A 21,908-nucleotide genomic window follows, 5' to 3' on the forward strand; every position below is an offset into this window, starting at 1 on the left:
ATTGTCATTTCTCATTCTAGCCTGATTAGCTCAAAACTATGCCTATAGTAAAATCTAAGAAATTTGTTTCTATTATAATTAACTTCTCAAAATCGAATATTAACAATATTAATTCTTTTATTATTATTTGTTTAAATATATCAAATAACTTCTAAACTTTAATGATTTATTCGAAACTTCCTTAATCCTTTTTAATTAAATTGATTAAGGATATTATAATCTCTAAATAACCTTTAATAAACCTTCAATAAAAGTTAACAAATCCTAAAAAGGATTATAATTCTTTAATTATATTTAACTACTTTCATTTAAACATTACCTTAATCTTATTCTTACTTATCTTAAACCTTTAACTTAATATAGTAAATCCTAGAAACTTCATTTCTATAATATAGAATTTACATTTACTTGGTTTATATAATAAATCAACTTTAACTAAACTTTTAAGAATATTACTAACATTTTTAATATATTAGATTTTGTTATTCAAATATATTAGAATATCATTCAAATAGTATATATAATAAATATTCAAGTATTACAATAATATATTATTTATAAGTCTTATAAAAGTAACTAATATATTCGTTAGCTTGAATAATATAACTTGATATTCGTATAGCTTATATCTTGTTTTAAAAACAGTTTTTCATTCTTCACTTTCCTTTATTCTAATCAAATGATATTTGTTTTGTAAATCTATCTTAATAAATATTATTGCTTTATCTAATTGATTTTTTAATTCCATAGCTAATAAAAGTAGATATTGATCTTTCTTTATAAGCATATTAAGCTTTCTATAATCCACAATTAATTTCTTAATACCATCTTTCTTAGATACCCATATAATTAAACTTATTACTTGGAATATAGATTCTCTAATCCATTCCTTAGTCAAATTATTGTTGATATATTCTTTAAATGTCTTTAACTCATCGACTGATATTGAATAAATTGGGGTGTACATAGGTATCTTACCTTCCTCCAATATTATTTCATAATCCTATAGCTTGTGTTCTAGTAAAGCCTTATAAATCTCTAATTCTTTGAAAACATATTTGTATTTCTTGTACTGTTCTGGTATCATAAGCTCCTTCGCCTTGATTGCAATTTCTTGCCGTATCGTTGGCTTCTGCATTTGTAAAGAAGGTGTACTAGCTTTTGCTCTTAATGGAGGACCCTGGACTGAGTGTTCTACATCGCCAATGTTGTTCGCGTTCAACTCTCCTTAATGCATATTACATCTCACAAATGCCTTGAATATATTGTTATGATTGTCCTTATATTGATCAAATGTTATCATTCCTTATAACCAATCTATTCTGGGATTATATACCTTCAACTATAGCATTCCTAAGATGATCTGTTATTGGCCTAATAGTATAATATCAAGCTATATAATCTTCGAATATTGGGTCATATTTATTCGTACTAATCGTATCTCCTATGAAACATTCTCGTCAGATCCTACTAGCTATTCATCAACTAACTATAATTAGTAGGGGTTTTGTTTCTTTTAGAATAGAACTTTTAAGTACTTTATAGCTTCTAATGTAATAAAATTTCCTATAGTTTTTGAATTTATTATGACTTGTTATATTTGTTTGTTTATTTTGATTTTATAGTATATTTGTTTTACTTGTTCTATAGTATTCAGCTATAGTGTAATTTGTTCATTTTCGTTATTCTAAATGATCTTATCCTTTAATATTACTTGTTAAGATTCTTTTTCTTTTAGATAGATAATGTTGGTTTCTGATCTGGTTTTATTATTGAGTAAATCCTTTTATAAGGTGTATTAATACATTCTTTGGATTATTTTTATTACTATCTTTATTATTAGTGGTGGTAGTATAGCCTAGGTCTAGACATAATACTCTTTTTCAATCTTCTTATAAAGGAATAGAGTTTGATTCTCATTGTTTTCTGATGTATAATAATAGAAGACTTCCTATAGTTCCCTTTGACCTGGCCATTTTAAATGTTTATTACTAATTCTCTTCAAGAAGAATAAATTTGTAATAATTCCAAACTATAGGATTCAATATTAATCGATATATTGAACCTTGTAAGTCTTACTCTCTTTAGTATTTATTATATTAAGGTTATAATTAATAATTTCTTCATTAGTATCTCTAAATTTCCAAATACAATGATTTCATTAGTTAATTTCCCGAATAATCTATAATTCTCCTAACAGGTCTTTATTTATTCATGAGAGACATTCAACCTTTTCTTCTTCTTTAAGCTCTTCTTTATAAGCTGATAATGATATAGCTAGCCCTATTATACTAACAGTATATAATTGTAATATAAAAGTAATATTAAGTTAACCCTTACTAAACTTATTCTTAAAGTTGTTTTTTTTACCCCTTATTTTCTTGCTTTGATATTCTATTATTTAATACTTTGCTTTTTTATATTCAAAGTATAAGTTATTTTCTTGTCTTTATTTCTTTTCCGAATTATTATTCTCATCTTTATAATATATAATATTAAGTTTTATAAAATCTTTATATTTTTGTAAATTGTAATATAATTTATCCTCATTCTTATAATAACATTCTTACTTTTGATTTCTTTAGAATTTATATAATCTTTGACTTTGTCGATATCAATAAAAACGATTATTTGATTCGATAAAGTTTTGAATTAGATTGTTCAAGTTTATATTCTTAATAGATCTTTCTAATTTCAATTTAACTTCTAGTTTGAATCCTTTATAGTAATAACTTATAATAATAATTTCATTCCATTTAATTATTCTTATATATCTTCGGAATTCCGTAGCATACTTTAATATTGATTCTGTTTACTTGAGATTGAAAATCTTATCTTTTATTACCTTTAGTTTATTGAAGTTCCTAAAGATTCTACAAATTTCTATTTTAAATCCTTCAAAACTATTGAAGATTGTTCGAGTGGATTATATATAATCTTATTCGTTATACTCGAAATAATCTTACAAATATAATTGAATTTATTTGCTTGCTTCTCCTTTGAAATAGGATATAGTTTATACGCTTTTGGATTCTATAATTGTAAATTTGTCTTTATTAAATTGGAAATAGATTTTTAATTATAAAAGGAAAGTATTGAATTTCTATCAACTATCTTGATATTTATCTAATAAAACAATCTTAAGAGTTTTATTAATAATAATTTTCTATAGAGTATTAGTCATTTTGACATTGTTAGTATTTGTTATTAATATAGATTGATCTATAATGATATTTTTGATTATCATATTTAGTAATAAATTATTGAATTAGTATTTGAAGTAGAAAGAGTACTCAAAGTGTTACAGGAGTTGCCTCTAGGGTTATGTGAAAGTAGCTAGAGATCTTTTGAGATAGTTTAGATTAAACTTCAAATAGGAATTTAATAAGATTATAATTGATTATAATTCTTGTAATTATATTAATAAAACTAATAATTATTCTTGAGCACGAAACTCTATATTATAATGAAACCCATTCCTTTATATAAACCTTTATTCTTGTTTAAATAGTTTGGGTAGACTATTTATTCTATTTATCTACGGATAGTCTAGATAGCTTACCTATCCCGTCTATTTATTATGTGATACTTGCTTTGTAACCTATATAATACTATTGCTTATTTAATCTATGCTTATTAGATAACCTATAACCGTTATCCTTTTTATATCTATTATAAAATAAGTATTAATAAAAGATAGATACTTATTTTTTAATCATTACTTATTGATTCGATTATTGTTATCTTTAATTATTCTTTAATTCAATTATCCCTATAATACTGTTTTTGTAGGTTTCAATATTAAGGCCTTAGGTTTATCTTATAATCTATATTGTGGTGCGGGTACCTCCGTAACATATATACAGGCGCATCGTATGGTCTTAGCATAGCTATATAGACCGAATCGATTATGAATTTACTACTACTACTACTATATTTTATCAATAACCTATAATAAATTCGAATATTTAAGAAGCCTATATACTCCTTATTATTAAAGCTATTTAAAAAGATAAAAAAATAAGTATTCGAAAAGCTACGAAGATGTATAATATTCTGAATATAATTGTTACGGAGGTACCCGCACCGCAACATGGATTATAAGATAAACCTAAGGCCTTGGTGTTGGGACCTACGAAAACAGCATTGTAGGGACAGTTGAATTAAAGGGTAACTAAAGATAGCGGTAACCGAATAAATAAGCAGTGATTAAAAGATAGGTACCTATCTTTTATTGGCACCTACCCCACAGTAGGCACAGGTTGCACAACGGTTACAGATTAGCTAGTAAGCACAGGTTAAATAAGCGGTAGCCTTACCAGGTCACGAGGACAAGTGTCACGTGAAGGAAAGTCGATTCGACTTGTCGACTCGAGTAGTCGAGTAGACTTGACGATTCGATCAAAGTACGAAGGTCTATATAAGGGAATGGGTTTCATTACAATGTAGAGCTTCGTGCTCAAGAACAATCATTAGTTTCATTACTATAGTTACGAGAATTGCAACCAGTTACAACCTTATTGAATTCCTACTTGAAGTCTAGTCTAAACCACCTCGAGAGATCTCTAGCCACTTCCACGTGACCCTAGAGGCAGCTCCCGTAACAATAATATTATAATATAGAATTAATAATTCTATTCCTTATTTCAAATATTAATTTAAATTTAATAATCTTTTAGAATTAAAGGAAAATATTATTTTTAAATATATAACTAATATAAATATAAAAGAATTTCTATTCAAATTAAGAAATGTAGAGGATATAATGAATTATATTTTCGAATTAAGGGGTGTAAAGTATATTAGAAAGCTTTAAATGTATTGATTTGTAAAGTGTTGAATTAAATTAAAGATATGTTTTAATTATATTTATAACTTTCAAAAAGCTTTTTATAAAGATTTTAAGTTTATTGAAGAATGGTTTCGATTAGTTATAAATATATAAGCGAAATATAATATTTTAAATAACGATTTTTATAATTTTGATGAAATAGACTTTATAATGAATATAATATACTCTAAAATAATAATAACTAATATTAAACGAAATGGTAGAAGTAAGGTAATACAACTAAATAATAGAAAATGAGCTATAACAATTATATATAGTAATAGAGAGGGTGAAACTATACTCTCATTTTTAATAGTTCAAGGATAAATTCATTTTTCCAATTAATATATCGAAATTGATTTTCCTATGAATTAAATTATTAAATCTATATCTAATAAATAAATAAATAAATAATAAGATAGGTTTAAAATGATTGAAATACTTTAATAAGTATATTAAGAATTAAAAAAAGAATAAGTATTGAATATTAATACTAGATAAGTATGAAAGTTATAAATCAAAAGCTTTTCAAGTATATTACAAAGAGAACAATATTATATACTTAAGTCTATTATTATATTTAAGTTATTTAACTCAACCATTTAATATGAATTATTTTAGCAATCTGAAATGTTCATATAATAATCAAATTAATAGATTTATTAAAATATATATTAATTATATTTTAAAAATTAAATTCTTTATAACTTTTAAAATTATATATAAAAAATTAATCACTTTTCAAAATATAAAATCAAGATTTCAAAAAATAGATTTAATTTCATTTAATCTTAAAACTATACTTTCGAAATTAGATATTCAAATTTATACACCTACCCCCTCCTCTTTCGATTTAAATCAATGGATCTCTTAAACTCCTTACAATTCAATTAAAACTCTTTCTCAATTAATATTAGTTAAATCTCGAATAACTTGTTATTAATCAAGCTCCCCTATATCTATATTCAAGATTATATTAATTCTAATTAAAAGTATAAAAAAATTAGCTTATAAAAATACATTTTTAAATATAGAGATTTGTATATTTCGAGTAGTAAATAAAATATTTGTTACGATGGGTAACAGAATGCCATGTGACAAGTGTCACGTGGTGGAGTCCCCAGGAGCCAGGGCTCCAAGGAGGTCCTTGGGAGCCAGGACTCCAAGAAACTCCAACCAACATCAGAGTACGAAGATCTATATAAGGGAATGGGATTTCATTACAATGTAGAGCTTCGTGCTCAAGAACAATCATTAGTTTCATTACTATAGTTACGAGAATTGCAACCAGTTACAACCTTATTGAATTCCTACTTGAAGTCTAGTCTAAACCACCTCGAGAGATCTCTAGCCACTTCCACGTGACCCTAGAGGCAGCTCCCGTAAAAATATTAAACAAATATCAACATATAAAAAAAACTTAATTATATTAAGGAGGAGTACTTATTAAATAAAAGGCTCTTGATATATTATCTTAATAAGAGATTGATATTCAGATTTAATATAACAAGTATTAAAAAGGAAGGAATTCTAATAAGAAAGCATTTTCTAATCGATATTATAATAAGTATAAAAAGACTAAATATAATATAAGAACTTATTAAAATAATATAATAGATTTTAAATTATTAAAATCTTTATAGTTTTAATCAATTAATTTTATTATTATTGAATAATATGGTTTTGAATAAGTAAATTGAAATAAAAATAATCCATTCACTAATATAATCTACTCACTGATAAAACATGTTAGTATATTTCATCTGAATTCTTATCTCATCTTATCAATTTCATCTTTTCATCCATTAACCTACAGATCACATGACGGAGGATATTGCCGACGCAGGTAGGGAACTAATTGTTAGTATTACATATTACATCAGATGATTGCCCTGAAATGATTGGTCTAATGTCACATGTTTATCATTCAAACATGGGGATTGTTTGAATTCACTCCGCTTCTATCAATTGATTGACTTTGTCTTTGGTACTTCTCAATACTCAGATTCTTTACTTCTTCACCAGTATCGGCCGAAACTCTTCGCCTTTAAGATCGTGAGATCTGTCTGTCAAATTCATCAATAGCTGTAGAGTATCGATTTGTTTGAACTCAAGTGTTTCAGCTTGATTTGACTCTACGAACTCAATATCAAATCATTATCGAACCGAATCAAACTTTATTCTATTCATTGCATCAATGGCCGCGATTACTACTGCGCCAAACACGCCGTTGTTAATCTATGGTTCCGTCATTCAGTCAGCTAGTGTGAACGATCTTGACTATGTCGAACAAGGCTTTCTAGTCATCCAATCTGGCAAGATCCTTCACTATCAGAAGAACGTCGAGAAGGATGAGATACCTAGCATACTTGAGAGCCTTGACCTTAAAGCCCTTCTCACTAGTGTTCGTCATCTGAAAAGAGGTCAATTTGTTATTCCTGGCTTCGTTGATACTCACAATCACGCACCTCAATGGGCTCAGCGTGGCTTAGGGCGGGGACTGGAGATTCTGGATTGGTTGGATCAAGTAACCTTTCCAAATGAGGCGAAGTTCGAGGATTCAGAGCATGCTCGACGTGTTTACAGTTCGTGCGTTGACGGATTCATTAAGCAGGGCATCACCACTGTATCATACTATGGGTCTTTGCATGGTGAAGCAACAAAGATATTAGCAAATATTTGTTTCGAAAAAGGACAGCGAGCTTTCGTAGGGAAATGCAATATGAACCGCAATTCCCCTCCTTATTACATAGATGCATCCGCAGAATCTTCTCTTGAAGTTACAAAGGACTTTATCTCTTACGTTCGACACATTGATCCCAATTTTGATTTGGTTAGCCCTATTCTTACTCCTCGATTTGCAATTTCTTGTACCGATGAGCTTCTGGCGGGCATTGGACAGATAGCGAAAGCCAATCCTACATTACCTATCCAAACTCATTTTTGTGAGGCAGAGTCTGAAAAGTCTACTACGTTATCTCTATTTCCATCGTTCACCAATGAAGCGGATCTATACGAAAGTTTCAACCTCCTGTCTAAGCGCTCCATTCTTGCACACTGTACCATAATGACAGACTACGAGATAGAGCGTATTGCTGCACTTGATTGCGGGGTAGCACATTGTCCCATCTCTAATACTACGGTTGGTGGTGGATTCATGGCAGCACCAATTCGCGAATACCTTCGTCGTGATATTAAGGTTGGTCTAGGAACTGACAGTGGAGGTGGATTCTCTGCCTCGATCTTGGATGCTATGCGACAAGCTTTCATTGTGTCTAATGCGAAAGATTTCCTCACCAAGGGTGCTGATCCACGATTATCATTGGCTGAATGTTTCTATCTTGCTACGCTTGGTGGTGCTCGAGTTTGTTGTCTGGATCACGAGATTGGCGACTTTTCCATTGGAAAGCAATTTGATGCTTTGATTATTGACACAGAAAAGGATGGAGCAATGACTATGGTTGATGACCACGATACACTTCCAGTTCTTTTTGAGAAGTTTTTGATGAGTGGAGATGATCGAAATATTGTCGAAGTTTATGTTAAAGGAAGACAGATTAAGTTCTGATCAAATTTCCATGCCATTCTTAGGGACAAGAAGTTTTTATTCTTTGAGGGTCAATTTTAGTGTACTGAGGTTAATGCGATACATACCTAGGTACCCCATGATGACCTAGCTGCATTCTTTGCATTGTTGTTGCCGTTCCGCATTCCACAAATCATGAATTCGGCTGACAAAGCACCTACATAGCCGCTTGTCGTAGGCACCAGTACCACAATGACTTTGCGCTTTTGTTCTCCACACTCTTTTAGTCTCCACGTTTTCCTGATACCCGTGTGCTTTTTCTCTCTATACCTTCAGTTATATCTTCAGCATGATCTCTGATTCTTCCCCAGTCCAGCCATCCAAAGCCCCCATAACTACCTCCAAACTTTCGCCACTCAGGATCTTATGCTTGGGCGACTCTCTCACAGAGGGTTATTCGCAATTCGGTACTAAATTCTCTCCGTATAGCAAATGGATGAAGGAAGTTTTGGTGGAAAAATGGCCTGATAGAGCAATTGAGGTTATCACAGATGGGGTTAGCGGGGATCTAGTTACTCCGCCCGGAGGATTCAAGAGAAGAATGGAGAGGCATTGTAGGTTTTTATTTTTGTTTTTGGGCTAGGGAACTGCGCGAAGACATCTTGGAAGACTAATCCATGTACTCTTCTATTCACATCACGCGACGTTTTGAGTCCTAGGGCCCGTCTCAACGAACTTCACAGTCAAGTCTGACCCAGATTCTCACACCTACATCCACATTCACCAGTCAAACTTACTAACGACATTCCTCGAAGTTCCATCTAACCCCCCGATCACTCACACAATTCTTCTCGGCGGTACCAACGATCTAGCTTACAATAGACCCGTCCAAACTCTCTACGCTGTTTTCGAGACACTCATATTTAAACCCCTTAGCAATTCTTCAAAAGTTTTGATTTTGACGGTTCCTGAATGTCATGTGAGAGCTAAGGTTTTAGACGAGAAGAGAGAGGAGTTAAATGATATGTTGGTTTATACTTTGGGGAGAAAGGATAACGTGTATGCTTTCCTCTTCCGTAGCAACCTTAGTCCTCTCCACTCTCCCCTATCTCTCTCTAATACTGCATTGTTCTACGTTCAAATGAGCGCTAGAACGATTGGCACGATACAATAAGGGTGGCTGCGACACACTATATGCTAATCACCGTCAAATTGACAGTAGTACATTTGATCTCCGCGGCGCGATGCCCTACCACAACATGGAGCTGGGGAAACGAGAACGTCTCTGGGACGATGGGCTACATTTCACAGAGGAAGGATATAAGGAGATAGGAATCATGGTAGGAGAGAAAATGATTCAAATTATTGAGGAGGTGAAACCTGAGAAGGAGATTTCATTGTCTGGGAGAGGGACCATGGGGATTGAGTAGTGGAGAATTGATAATAGTGTAGAGAATGGATTCAGAAGAGTTGAAGTCTAAGAATTGTGAAATGAATGATATCTGGGGTAGAAATTAGAGATGCGAGTTGATTGTAACTTGGCTACGACCAAGTGGTAACAGGATCTCTACAAATAACGAAGATGGTAAGAGGTCGGGGGTGTTCGACCGGCCAGTAAATATAGATTTGTGGCTCTTTTATCTTATAAGAATGGAAGGGGATGTGTGTATAAGTTCAAAAAACATATAAGTGAGATAGCAAAGAGAGTTCAGAGAGATATATGCAGATGGCAAGATTTTGATTGGCCAAAGGAGTTGGACCCTTCACGATATTCATGAGGAGGGAGATGTAATTTAGAGGAAGTTTAGAAGATGACCGAGTTCTGAATGTTTTGCTTGAGTCTATGTACTCTCGTGATAGCAAAGACCAATTGGAAAGGAAGGACCAAAACGAAGCCAAAAAGTCGTTTAATTGGCTAGTCTTTCAGCCACTGCTAGCCACTGTTAGCCACTTCAATCAAAAACCACTTTACGCGTAAAAGGGGACGTGACGCGACATCAGGTACCTAGTGGTTGCGGCTGTTTGTATTCTATCCACTTTTCTTTTTCACTCCGTTGTTTACACTTCCTTACCAGGTCAAAGTCAGATCCACCACAACAATCACATTCTTTTGGCATTGGACTTGCATAGCGTCATTATTTAGAACTCAAAATGTCGTCCCCTGCCGGTCGTCGGCAGCGCAATTCTCAATCTGCGACTCCTAAACGTACATCAGCGAGAAATTCACAAGCTGTACCAAGTAGTCCACCAGATCCCGCCGCTGCTCAACTTCAAAATGAAGCAGCCTCGTCGCAAGGCGTTACAGGTACTCCTCGGCGGGGTATTATTCCATCGTCGTCGCCTATGAATTATCGATCTTCTCCAGCAGATGCTGCACGATTCAATAGAGAAATCAGCTCACCCCTGAGACAAATGACAAACACCCAGACAACAGAAGATGGCGATCGTACTCCAAGAGCAAATGCTAGCGCTCTCATCGGTGGTAGGTACTATATTTACAAATTTATTGCTGCATGCTGACAACAATAGACTCTTCACCCATCAGATACGAAGCAAGTTCTAGTCCTGGTAGAGCATATGCCAATGATCCTCATACCAATATTCCAAGTGATAGCAGTGGCCTTTTCGTTCGCTCTTCTCGTTCCCAAGGTCCTGGATCTGCGGTTAACAATTCGCGAAGAGGAGACATTACTTCTGACAACCTCAATACACCCCGTGCGAGAAGACGTATTTTCATGGATGAAAGTGGTCGAGTTGTAAGAGATGTTCCACCTGAAGATGCGGAAGCTCCATCGTTCTCGAACCTTGATCCAACAACTTCAGATGCGCAAGCAATGGGAGGAAACTCTACACTTTGTATCTGGGGTACGAATGTTTCTATAAACGATACGTTGTCCACATTCAAGGACTTCCTTCGAAACTATACCAAAAAATACCGAATGTGGGGTGAAGGAATGTCAGAGGAAGACACCCAAGCTGATCCAGAATCAAACTCGAAGGAATACTTGGAGATGATGCAAAATATGTTGACTCTTGGAATTACAAGTCTCAATTTAGATTTCCGCAATCTCAAGGCATACCCTCCAACCAAGAAACTTTGGCAACAAGCACAGGATTACCCTCAAGATATTGTTACTCTTATGGATCAAGGTATTAAAGATGTTATGTATGAGATCGCGGAAAATCAAATGGCAGTTCAAAGACAATCACAAAGCTCCGCTGGGCAGGCATCTGGAAGAGGCAGGATTCAAAGCTCAGAACCCCCTGTTCCAAGTTCGGAAAGAAGCGAGCCAGAAGCTGCAACACCACGGGCACAAGATTCTAATGAAGTGGACTTGTGTGCGGAGGTACAAAAGAGATCATATAGAGTTCGACCTTTTGGATTGGACAAGACTATTAATATGAGAGAACTCGATCCATCTGACGTTGATAAGATTATTGCTATCAAGGGTCTCGTTATTCGAACCACGCCAATCATTCCAGATATGAAAGATGCTTTCTTCAAATGTTCTGTGTGCAATCATACTGTCAAGGTTGATATTGACCGTGGTAAGATTGCTGAGCCTACAGAATGTCCTCGTCCGGTTTGTAAATCTCCAAATTCTATGCAGATTGTACACAACAGATCTGGATTCATGGATAAGCAAGTTATTAAACTTCAAGAAACTCCAGATTCCGTTCCTGCTGGTCAAACACCCCATTCTGTCTCAATGTGTGCATATGATGAGTTGGTAGATCTTTGCAAGGCTGGTGACAGAGTTGAGATTACTGGTATCTTCAAGGCTAGTCCAGTTCGTGTCAATCCTCGCCAACGAACACTTAAAAGTATCTACAAGACCTATATCGACGTCTTACATATCCAAAAAGTTGACAAAAAAAGAATGGGAATTGATGCTTCGACTGTTGAACAAGAAATATCCGATCAATTAACAGGCAACATTGAAGAAACTAGAAAGGTTTCCGAGGAAGAGGAAGAAAAGATTAGAGAAACGGCTGCAAGACCTGATATCTACGAACTTCTATCTCGATCCCTTGCACCTAGTATTTTTGAGATGGACGATGTGAAGAAGGGCATCTTGCTTCAATTGTTTGGTGGAACTAACAAGTCTTTCGAAAAAGGAGGAAGTCCAAAATACAGAGGAGATATCAATATTCTATTGTGTGGTGATCCTTCTACTGCGAAATCTCAGATTCTTCAATACGTACACAAGATCGCTCCTCGTGGTGTATATACTAGTGGCAAAGGATCTTCGGCAGTTGGTTTAACAGCATATGTTACTCGAGACCCAGAAACACGCCAACTCGTTCTTGAATCTGGTGCTCTTGTTTTGTCAGATGGGGGTGTTTGCTGTATTGATGAGTTCGACAAAATGTCCGATGCTACTCGATCAGTTTTGCACGAAGTTATGGAACAACAAACTGTCTCTATCGCTAAGGCAGGAATCATCACCACTTTGAATGCTAGAACAAGTATTCTTGCTTCCGCAAATCCAATCGGAAGTAAATATAATCCAAACTTACCGGTACCTCAAAACATCGATTTACCACCTACTTTACTTTCCAGATTTGATCTGGTCTACTTGGTCTTGGATCGTATTGATGAGACTGCTGACCGTAGGTTGGCTCGTCATCTTCTCAGTATGTATCTAGATGATAAGCCACAGAGTGCTTCGGGAGGAATGGAAATTTTGGTAAGCACATGTTTTCGTTGATTATACACAAGTAAAGCTAACAAATTCAGCCAATCGAGTTCCTCACTTCCTATATCTCATACGCTCGTGCAAAGTGTCAGCCACGCATCAGTCAAGAAGCATCTACTGAACTTGTTTCCGCCTATGTTGAAATGCGTAAATTAGGTGAAGATATTCGTGCCGCTGAACGTCGTATTACGGCCACTACTCGTCAACTCGAATCTATGATTCGTCTCGCAGAAGCTCATGCCAAAATGCGTCTTTCTGAAATCGTCACAAAAGAAGATGTTCAAGAAGCAGTTCGATTGATTAAGAGTGCGCTAAAACAAGCAGCTACGGATGCGAGAACGGGATTAATTGATATGAGTCTTTTGACAGAAGGAACGTCCGCAAGTGAAAGGAGAAGAAAGGGAGATTTGAAAAATGCGGTATTGGGAGTAGTGGATGAAATGACGGGACCAGGTGGAAATGCTAGATGGACAGAGGTTGTAAGGAAACTTGGGGAACAAAGTAGTTTGCAGGTTGATGCGGCGGAATTTGGAGAGGCGGTTAGGGGATTGGAATTAGAAGGGAAGGTTATGATTCTTGGTGAAGGGCCGAGAAGAAGTATTAGGAGGGTTACGGGTCAATCCTAGACTGGGGATGGATGGGTGGTGTGGGTAGATACATTGATGAGGATGATGTGTATGGCGTTGGGACTTTGTCTGTTTGGCTACGTATGATCTGATATGACATGATAGTTGATTAAAGGAAAGGTATTCATTGATTCATGAGTAGATGGATATGCAAAAGGTTGGGAGGTAGTATGAGATGAATAATATATGATTCCCCGAGCAAAGCATTTACAATTGTGTGGTGTTTTGTATGCCAATTCTATATTCGAATACTAAGATTATGCTACAGTTTATCTTGCACTTTGCGCGGGCTTGAAGGTAACTTTAACTACGATGCAACGGTTTTCCAAAAGATTTACAGTGTCACCTTCATATCTGTCAGATACTCGATCAAGCTTGTCTCATCACTTTGCATTACATGGCCAGTTCTTCAAGTCAATAATTATAAATGGATAATAAGAAGTTTTAGTTAATTTCATACGGGTGTCGAGATTTCTGAGGATACTTTCTTTTATCTTTTTTGGCTTGGTCACAAGTGTCCGTTCAAAGATTAATCCGGAAATATAGATCGTTATTTTGAGATCTAGACTCTACCTCGTATACATAGCTGTCTTTGTATTCATTCATCTATTCTGGTGAAGATATTTCACTTCTACAAAAAGCGCAATTATCAGTCCCCAATCACACTCAATCTTCTGCATCGATAATGTTCAACCCCCTCCAAAACTCTCCTCCCATCTCCTCTTCCACCCCACCCCCTCCCCCTCTCCCCTCTCCTCCACTAAGCAATCCCCCCACCCGCCCCATTAGCCCACTTCTCCGCCCACCCCTTCACATCCTCAAAACTCCTACACACCCGCTCACTCCCCCACCCCGTCGTATCATCCGTCACCGGATCCACATACTCCAGGTTTGTATCCGCAGCACACATGATCGCGCGTCGTAAATAGTCGAAACAGTGTTTTTGATGTGCCGTTTCGATATGTGTGTGTGCGGCTTTTTGCTCGAGATATGGATCGATGGGGGCGCCGGCGGCCCGCGCGATTTGGTAGTGCAGGTCGTAGTAGGAGGTGCGGAGGCCGTGCTGGGGATGGGTTAGTTGGGCGTGGGGTTGAGGGAAGGGGAAAGGAGGGAGAGAGGAAAATGAGTAGAGGGGGAAAGGGAAGGAAAGGGGGGGTTACAAGACAATGTAGTTGGTGGAATACTGAGACACTTTTTACAATGGCCGCTATCTCGGGTCGATAGATGAATCCTCTGCCCACTACAAAGTTGTCAGTTTTATCCCTATGAATGCTGGTAGAATAGGTATGGGAACACTAACCTGGCATCAGGGATCCCCAAGCGGCTTCCGATTCTGGAGTTGGTTTCATGGAGAATGTAGTATTAGGATACCAAGTTTCTTTTATTGATCCAGGCGGTGCTATATCTCATCAGCAAATATTCAATCCCTAACTCCAGTTCACTTATCACTTATTCAGTTTCATGTTTCACCAAAAATAACATTAAAATCCTCATCATGCAAAGAAGAAGAAAAAACTCACCCAACAATCCCCACCTCCTTTTCCCCCTCAAACCCCTCCTCCCAACCACCATCCCCACTCCAAGAAACACCAGAGAAAATATCGCAACAATAAGTACCTGCACCCATCCCCGATTCCGCAGTGGAATCCGACTCGTCTCTCTTTTTATCGGCATATGCGTATCATTCTTATCACCATCATCATACGTATTAAATCCCCTTTTTCCCGGACATATCTCTTCGTAGCCGGCGGGACTACGTGGCATGTTTCTAGTTGGTTTGAGCGTACTGTCCTGGTTTTTTTTTCTGGGGTTGGATAAAAGAGTAATTTCTTGTTTAGGTCTTGAGCAGTATGATGGGCGGGGGGGATTTCGGGTTCTTGGTGGCTTTAATGATTTGTTCTGATTTCTACTCACATGTCCAGATCGCGATTTCGTGAGTTCGTGTTGGGTGATTAGCAAATCGATAACTAGGTATTGTATATTGTAAATGATACATGAGGATTTTCTTGGCAAGTGTAGAGAATGGGGATAAAGGATTGTTTTTTTGATATGTAGATACTTGTTAGTGGGTCTTGATTGTCACAAAGGGAGGGTTTGAATTCTTTCCTGATGGAGTGATCAATAAGACTCTGGAGAGAAAGATGGGATTTCTTAGTAAAATTGGAAGTATCAGTGTAAAGTTTGGGAAAGCTGATACAGAAAAACTTGGTTATACCGGACTGGGATATACCGGAAACTTGGATATACTAGACTTTTTTTCCAGTTTTTTCTAAATTTATATGAGAATACCGGAATTTCGATGAAAACTAATATACCGGACTAAATTGATTAAATTCCGGTATAAATTTTGACAATAAATCTAGCTGAATAAGCTATATTTTGGATAAGTAAATTTGAAAGGTTATTATTATATAATATTTTCTTGAAAATATTGGGGTTTAGAGTTGAAATCGGATATAAATTTTGATTAAAAAGCTTAGACTATCATTTTTTATATTGGAATCTTCTTTATATTGGATTTCATTGGTCGAAAATTTCAGTCCGGTATAACCAAGTTTTTCTGTAACACAGAGTATTGTGATTAGGATAGTTGGGGTAGTTGAGGTAGTTGGAGCTCGGCTATATTAATACGGGGAAAGGGGTAACAATTTCATGATACTTTACTAAATACTATCATGGAAAGAATGATTAACTTACCCACTGATTGCAACCCAAAGTTCTTGACAAAGACTAGTAGTGCGCACAAGTCTTACCAACATTTCACAACTAAAGTCAAATTGAGAATACTATGATATGGTTCCAAATGTCGAAACTTCTCATGCAAAACAACCGTAACGTAAAGTTTACCTAAGAGATACAGCACAACACAAACGGGACTCGCGTAGCTCCTAGAGCTCTCATGTTTCTGTCACATGCTAGTTAATATTTCCCAGCATATTTCTATTTTTCCTCGAAAAACATCAACGTGAACGACTCATGCAGACCTCCACTGTCCAGATCTCCTCTCGTCGCTAATCTTCCCACCACACTCCAAATATCTCGTCGGCATGCACTCCATTTCGCCCTCCCGATGATTCCCCATCATTTTCTTTATCTAATTTTCATTTCAAGCCAGTGACTTCTCCCTGACTGCCAATCTAATTGGTCCCTCACACTTTCCAAAACAAAGAATCACAAACCCAGGGAAAATTTGTTGCATATCTGAATTTGAGCGCGCACTCGCGAACATGGGATCCCCAATGACCATCCAATGACTTCTTCTTGACTATTCATCTAATTGGTCTCCCACCATTTCTGAAACAAAGAATGAGAAGTTGAAAAAAAGTTTTGTTGCATATCTGAATTGACCGCGCATTCGCGAACATGAGAATGCACAAAGGAATGAATGTACAGCATGTGTGTACCTAATCCACGTCGTATCAATCGACGCCAGTCAACTACCTCGCCGTATTGTGCATCGCGATATCCGTTTCTGGTGAGGTTTTCTGGTTTCGCCTCTTAATCATCTAGAGCATTTCGCAGATGTAACAGTCCGTGATTCCAGTGCGCAAGCTACGATCTGTGATAACCACGACGGGAACTCCCCAATCTACTCCTCATCTCCATCCCACTCACAAAGAAAACATTTTCTATCTCCCAAAATAGCCGGAGCATACCCATTTCTTCTTCTCTTCCCCTCGCCAACCTCACACAAACGACTAAAAGACGGGAAACTCCATCAATACTCCTCGCCTACTCTCCCCTCTAACCACGTGCATCCCACTTCTTTGTTCCTCTCCCCACTACTCACAAGAACACCCACAGTTCCTGACACTAGAATACGATTACCATATCCATTTCATCTCACCTCTTGTTGTATACCCATCTTCATTGCACTATATTAACTATTTATATTGCACCTTCACATATGAATGGCACCAACTGCTGCTTCCAAGTTCGCGACGGGATTCAAATCTCTTGGTACATACCTACCCGTCAAATCAAGACGCGGTAGATACATCTTTCCCCCGATGCATCTCACTCGAATCCATCTCAATCTAGTTCTACACACCTCACACATTTTATCCATGAAACTAAACTAAACGAAATATCAATAATCCCCTCTTCGTATTTATCCTTTCTTGATCCTATCTAAGCTCGAAAGTTAGCAGAATGTAGGAAATAAACCTTAGCTTCACTATCTCTCCAGCTCGGCGACTAGAAATTAAGACGAACAGAGAATGCTGTTTCTTTGTTCTCTAGTCTCTTCAAGGTCAGCCGTTGGGAAAGAACTGCGCACTGGTATTGCTCATTATTGGATATCAAAGATAATGTAGATGTAGTCTTAAATGTGAATGCGCATGTAGTTTCGATCACGCGTATTCTCATACGGGTATATTCTTATGCTTGAGTATCTATTCAACCGCGGTGTGAAACTGAGATAGATGTGTGTTACTTTCGGTGTCAGCAGTTTGTAGTATGTCAAAGATGAGCGTGATAGTGCCCTCACCAAATATCATCTTACAGTGTTTTTAGTATCATCTTCAGCCTTCAACCTTCAGTCCTCATGTATCATGCATCATATCTATCTCTCCTCATCGTCGATCCCAATCCGGCTATTCATAGGCATAGCTTCATCCTCATGATCTCGATATTGAAAGGCGATATTGAAATACAAACGCGGTCCCCGTAACCTCTAGATTGATCCATCATTCCGTCTTCTCCTCGCATTTCCTCTCCCTCTCAGACATCCTCTTTTCTCTTGGCAAAAAAATCTCTTTGTCGTGTGACTTGTAACTACTACTCATCTGTCAGCTAGTCCGTCTACTTTCCTCCTAGTTTACCCTACCATACTGCACTCACAGAATATCTTCTTATGGGCCGTAACCCTTTTAATTTTCTCTCATCTAATCACCAAATCTATCTCATAATACACTACAATTGCTTCGCCTGACTTCCCGACTCCCCTATTCTCACCTAGTAAGAAATTAAACAGCAAAACGGTAGGTAATATCTTCTAAATCAATCAATATCCCCTTGTTCCCGCGCGAAATCTGACTCCCATCTCCATCTATATACCACTAGATATCGTGGTCAATCATATCATACCCTCCAACTTACCCCCAATCCACCACTCACTCACTCACATACACACACACACAAAAGTCCAGACACCCATCCCATTAAATCTCCCCCTCTAACATCCTCTCCTCTTCCTCTGCTTCTAAACAGACCCTCTCCATCTCCTTCTCACCCTCATCACCATCTCCAACCGGAAAAAATCGGAAGCAAAATGTTTGAGACACCACGTTCCATCCGCTCGGTGAGTTTCCAATCCATTTCTAGTCCCAGGAAGAACCGTGTAGAATAGATAGTTTTCCAACTACAAGCCAATCCATCCATCCCTCAATCAGACATCCTTCAATCAGCTATCCATTCATCGATTCGTCAGCCATGATCTATAATAGTTGGGCATGAAAATTATCATGGCCAGTGGATGTGGCTGTGGATGTAAAACAGAAAATAGATGCGAAGCACGCACCGACCTATATGTGTGGTTTTATAATGGAAATCTGCAGCGACAATTTATACCTAGGTACCTAGGTGTGTAGATAGGAAAAAGCATTCATTCAATGAATAGATGGATGGATAAATGGACAGTTGGGCATTTGTAATGAATGAATGAATGAATGAATGAATAGAGGAGTTTCATCCAGACATTCATTCATTTTTCATTCATTCTCCAAGACTTCCATACCACAAGAGAAAAAGAAGAAAACACTGAAGATAAACAAACCCCTCTCCATTCATTCATTCATTCATTCATTCATCCCTCAATCCAAAGTTTGCTTCCCCAACCTATCAAAAACAGACCCCAAAATTAAAAGAGCATTCATTCATTCCCATCAAACCTTCCCTCCAACAATCCCATCTTTATAAATAGGCAGACAGACAGACAGACTACAATCAATCAATCACTACCTACCTAAGTACCTTTCCAATCCCACTTTACCCACACAACCGAACCGAACCGAACCGGATGTAAGCACCTATCTACCTACCTCATAATAATGAATAAAAAATAAAAAATAGAAGAATGAATCCCCAACCAAACAAAAATCCCGAATGAACATAAAAATGAAATGAAATGAAACGAATGGAACTAATGCAGCCACCCGATAGCGATAATCGCGAACTAATCTTTTACTAGGTAGGTAGGGAGGGAGGTAATAACCGACTTTACAGGTAGGTAGGTAAGTAGGTAGGTAGGGTACATACATACATACTAGCCATGGTTCTCTATCTACGGATTAATTCACTACCTAACTACATACCTGTCCACCTACTCATCTACTATTTACCTACTAGATAAGAGTGAGTATTTTACATTCTACATTACAGACCGTGAGAAGACGCAAAGAAGTGATCAAGGTAAATAAATGAGATACTTCAGGGCCGGCGTGTTACACACGTATAGTTGAATAACTTTGCATCCACCACTTTCTAACCTATGTTTAAGTATCAATCCACCTATATAGCAAAATAGGTAGTCACCGAGAAGAAATTTCGATTTCCCATCTCATCTCATCTCACCTCTATCATTCATCAGGTATGACTGTTTCCCCTCCAAAGTCATCATCGATTAGTCAGTTAATCAGTTCAAACCTCACGTTCCAAATATCGTATATGCTCACATCTATATGCACACATCGATCAAGCAACTCCAACTCCAACTCGAAGCGCAACTTCAAATCCAGATCCATCTCCTCCTCCCCCTCCCCTACCGGAAAAAAAGTATACATTCAAATCTCGATCCATCTTCAACGTTATCCCCATCTTCCATCCCCACAATCCAACTCAATAAAGAAACACCAATTCCAACCCTACTAACCACTAACCACTAACCACAAACCGCTAATCCATTAACCACTCACCCAAAACCCACTAACTCAGACCCACTAACCCTAACTCACCATTCCACATTCCACACCACATTCCTTCTCCCCCTCCTCTCCCTATCCCCTCCCTCATCCCATCTCCCAAACCAAACCAGCATCTCGTGCAAGCAAGCAAGCAAGCAACCAATCCAATGCAATCCAAGCAACCTCCTACCCAGATCCAGATCAGACCCAGGCCCTAGACCCTACCCACAACATTCCTCGCAACTCACCGCAAATTGCCGCTTCTCCAATCCCGTATTAAAACTACCGCGCTACTACTACTGAGAAACATAAAGACCTATTGTGTAGTTCCATTCTATTTGAAGTTGAAGTTGTTTTGCGTGCCACAAAACATGTACTTACACTACCTACCACTTCCTACTTCCTACTTACTAGCTTGGCAATCGATCTATCTTTTCATCCATCTATCCGCAATTACGAAAAGGTGATCTACCTACCTGTGTACCTACATGTGCATGAACGGGTGGGGAAGTGCACTTACCATTTGTTCGTGGAAAGTAATCAATGTATCCGCAGTGTGTTTGTTTGTATGGTTTACCTCGACATGTAATCAGCGATTTTATTATTATTCCTACATGCGATGGTGTGATTGAATTGAGTTGAATTGAATTGAATTGAGCATTGGGTAGCGTGGTAAAAATCCAGTGTAACATTATGATACAACATCCACGATAGAAATTTCCGAGACAAATACAACCATCAGATCATGCTTAATGGAGAATAGGTACTTTAACAATTGAATGCAATTCATGATAGAAAAAAAAATAAGATGTGCTTCTGGAAGGTTTGTCAATAGCACTCGTGAAAATGTATGAAAATATACAAAGTGATCGAAAGCAGTGATTGGCTGAAAACGGTTCTTTACTCAATTTCTTCACTAGCTTTCATCAACACCCATCTCTCGAATACATAAAGACCAGATCAAATCCTTTCTTTTCATTTAATTCTTTCAAAACAAAGACTCTTACACGGCTGGATTATCGTGTTGTATGGTGCTCAGATTTCATTGCTTACTTCAACAACAACTCAGCACAGCTGCAGCAACATCAAGACAAAGAAAATAATAATTTTTTTTGATACCATAGCAACATTAGAGCCTCTGCATAACTACCAGGGGTACTCATCACTGGACACTTACATCTCATTTGCTTGACACCACGGTTCCAGAACATAAGCCTCCGAAGGGAAGACGGCGCGGTCTGCAGGAAGCCACAGGTTCATCCCAAACTTTTTGATACTGCACGGTCCTGAGAGAAAAGAGAAAGAGGTCCCACTTGAATCAAC

The 21,908-nt window shown here is 36.9% G+C and overlaps 4 protein-coding genes across 4 annotated transcripts; 3 read left to right on the forward strand and 1 right to left on the reverse strand.

The window, feature by feature from the left end:
* Positions 1 to 7,028: 7,028 nt before the first annotated feature.
* EAF01_002005 (uncharacterized protein) lies at positions 7,029 to 8,399 on the forward strand (the record flags this gene model as incomplete). The annotated part of the gene is made up of 1 exon (XM_038910255.1): positions 7,029 to 8,399. The coding sequence occupies one exon, from the start codon at positions 7,029 to 7,031 to the stop codon at positions 8,397 to 8,399; it is 1,371 nt and encodes a 456-aa protein (XP_038775067.1).
* A 307-nt stretch (positions 8,400 to 8,706) lies between these two features.
* EAF01_002006 (uncharacterized protein) lies at positions 8,707 to 9,787 on the forward strand (the record flags this gene model as incomplete). Its single annotated transcript, XM_038910256.1, has 3 exons — positions 8,707 to 8,971; positions 9,173 to 9,416; positions 9,577 to 9,787. 3 exons carry the CDS (start codon positions 8,707 to 8,709, stop codon positions 9,785 to 9,787), a joined length of 720 nt encoding a protein of 239 aa, XP_038775068.1.
* A 637-nt stretch (positions 9,788 to 10,424) lies between these two features.
* On the forward strand, positions 10,425 to 13,943 carry EAF01_002007 (uncharacterized protein). The gene is made up of 3 exons (XM_038910257.1): positions 10,425 to 10,839; positions 10,887 to 13,048; positions 13,099 to 13,943. The coding sequence occupies exons 1-3, from the start codon at positions 10,509 to 10,511 to the stop codon at positions 13,681 to 13,683; spliced, it is 3,078 nt and encodes a 1,025-aa protein (XP_038775069.1). The 5' UTR covers positions 10,425 to 10,508; the 3' UTR covers positions 13,684 to 13,943.
* A 500-nt stretch (positions 13,944 to 14,443) lies between these two features.
* Positions 14,444 to 15,447, reverse strand: EAF01_002008 (uncharacterized protein; the record flags this gene model as incomplete). Its single annotated transcript, XM_038910258.1, has 4 exons — positions 14,444 to 14,746; positions 14,844 to 14,923; positions 14,984 to 15,082; positions 15,204 to 15,447. 4 exons carry the CDS (start codon positions 15,445 to 15,447, stop codon positions 14,444 to 14,446), a joined length of 726 nt encoding a protein of 241 aa, XP_038775070.1.
* Between the last annotated feature and the right edge of the window lie 6,461 nt (positions 15,448 to 21,908).

Source organism: Botrytis porri, assembly GCF_014898465.1.
Source record: "Botrytis porri strain MUCL 3234 chromosome Unknown BPOR_002, whole genome shotgun sequence".
NCBI classification, from domain to species: domain Eukaryota; kingdom Fungi; phylum Ascomycota; class Leotiomycetes; order Helotiales; family Sclerotiniaceae; genus Botrytis; species Botrytis porri.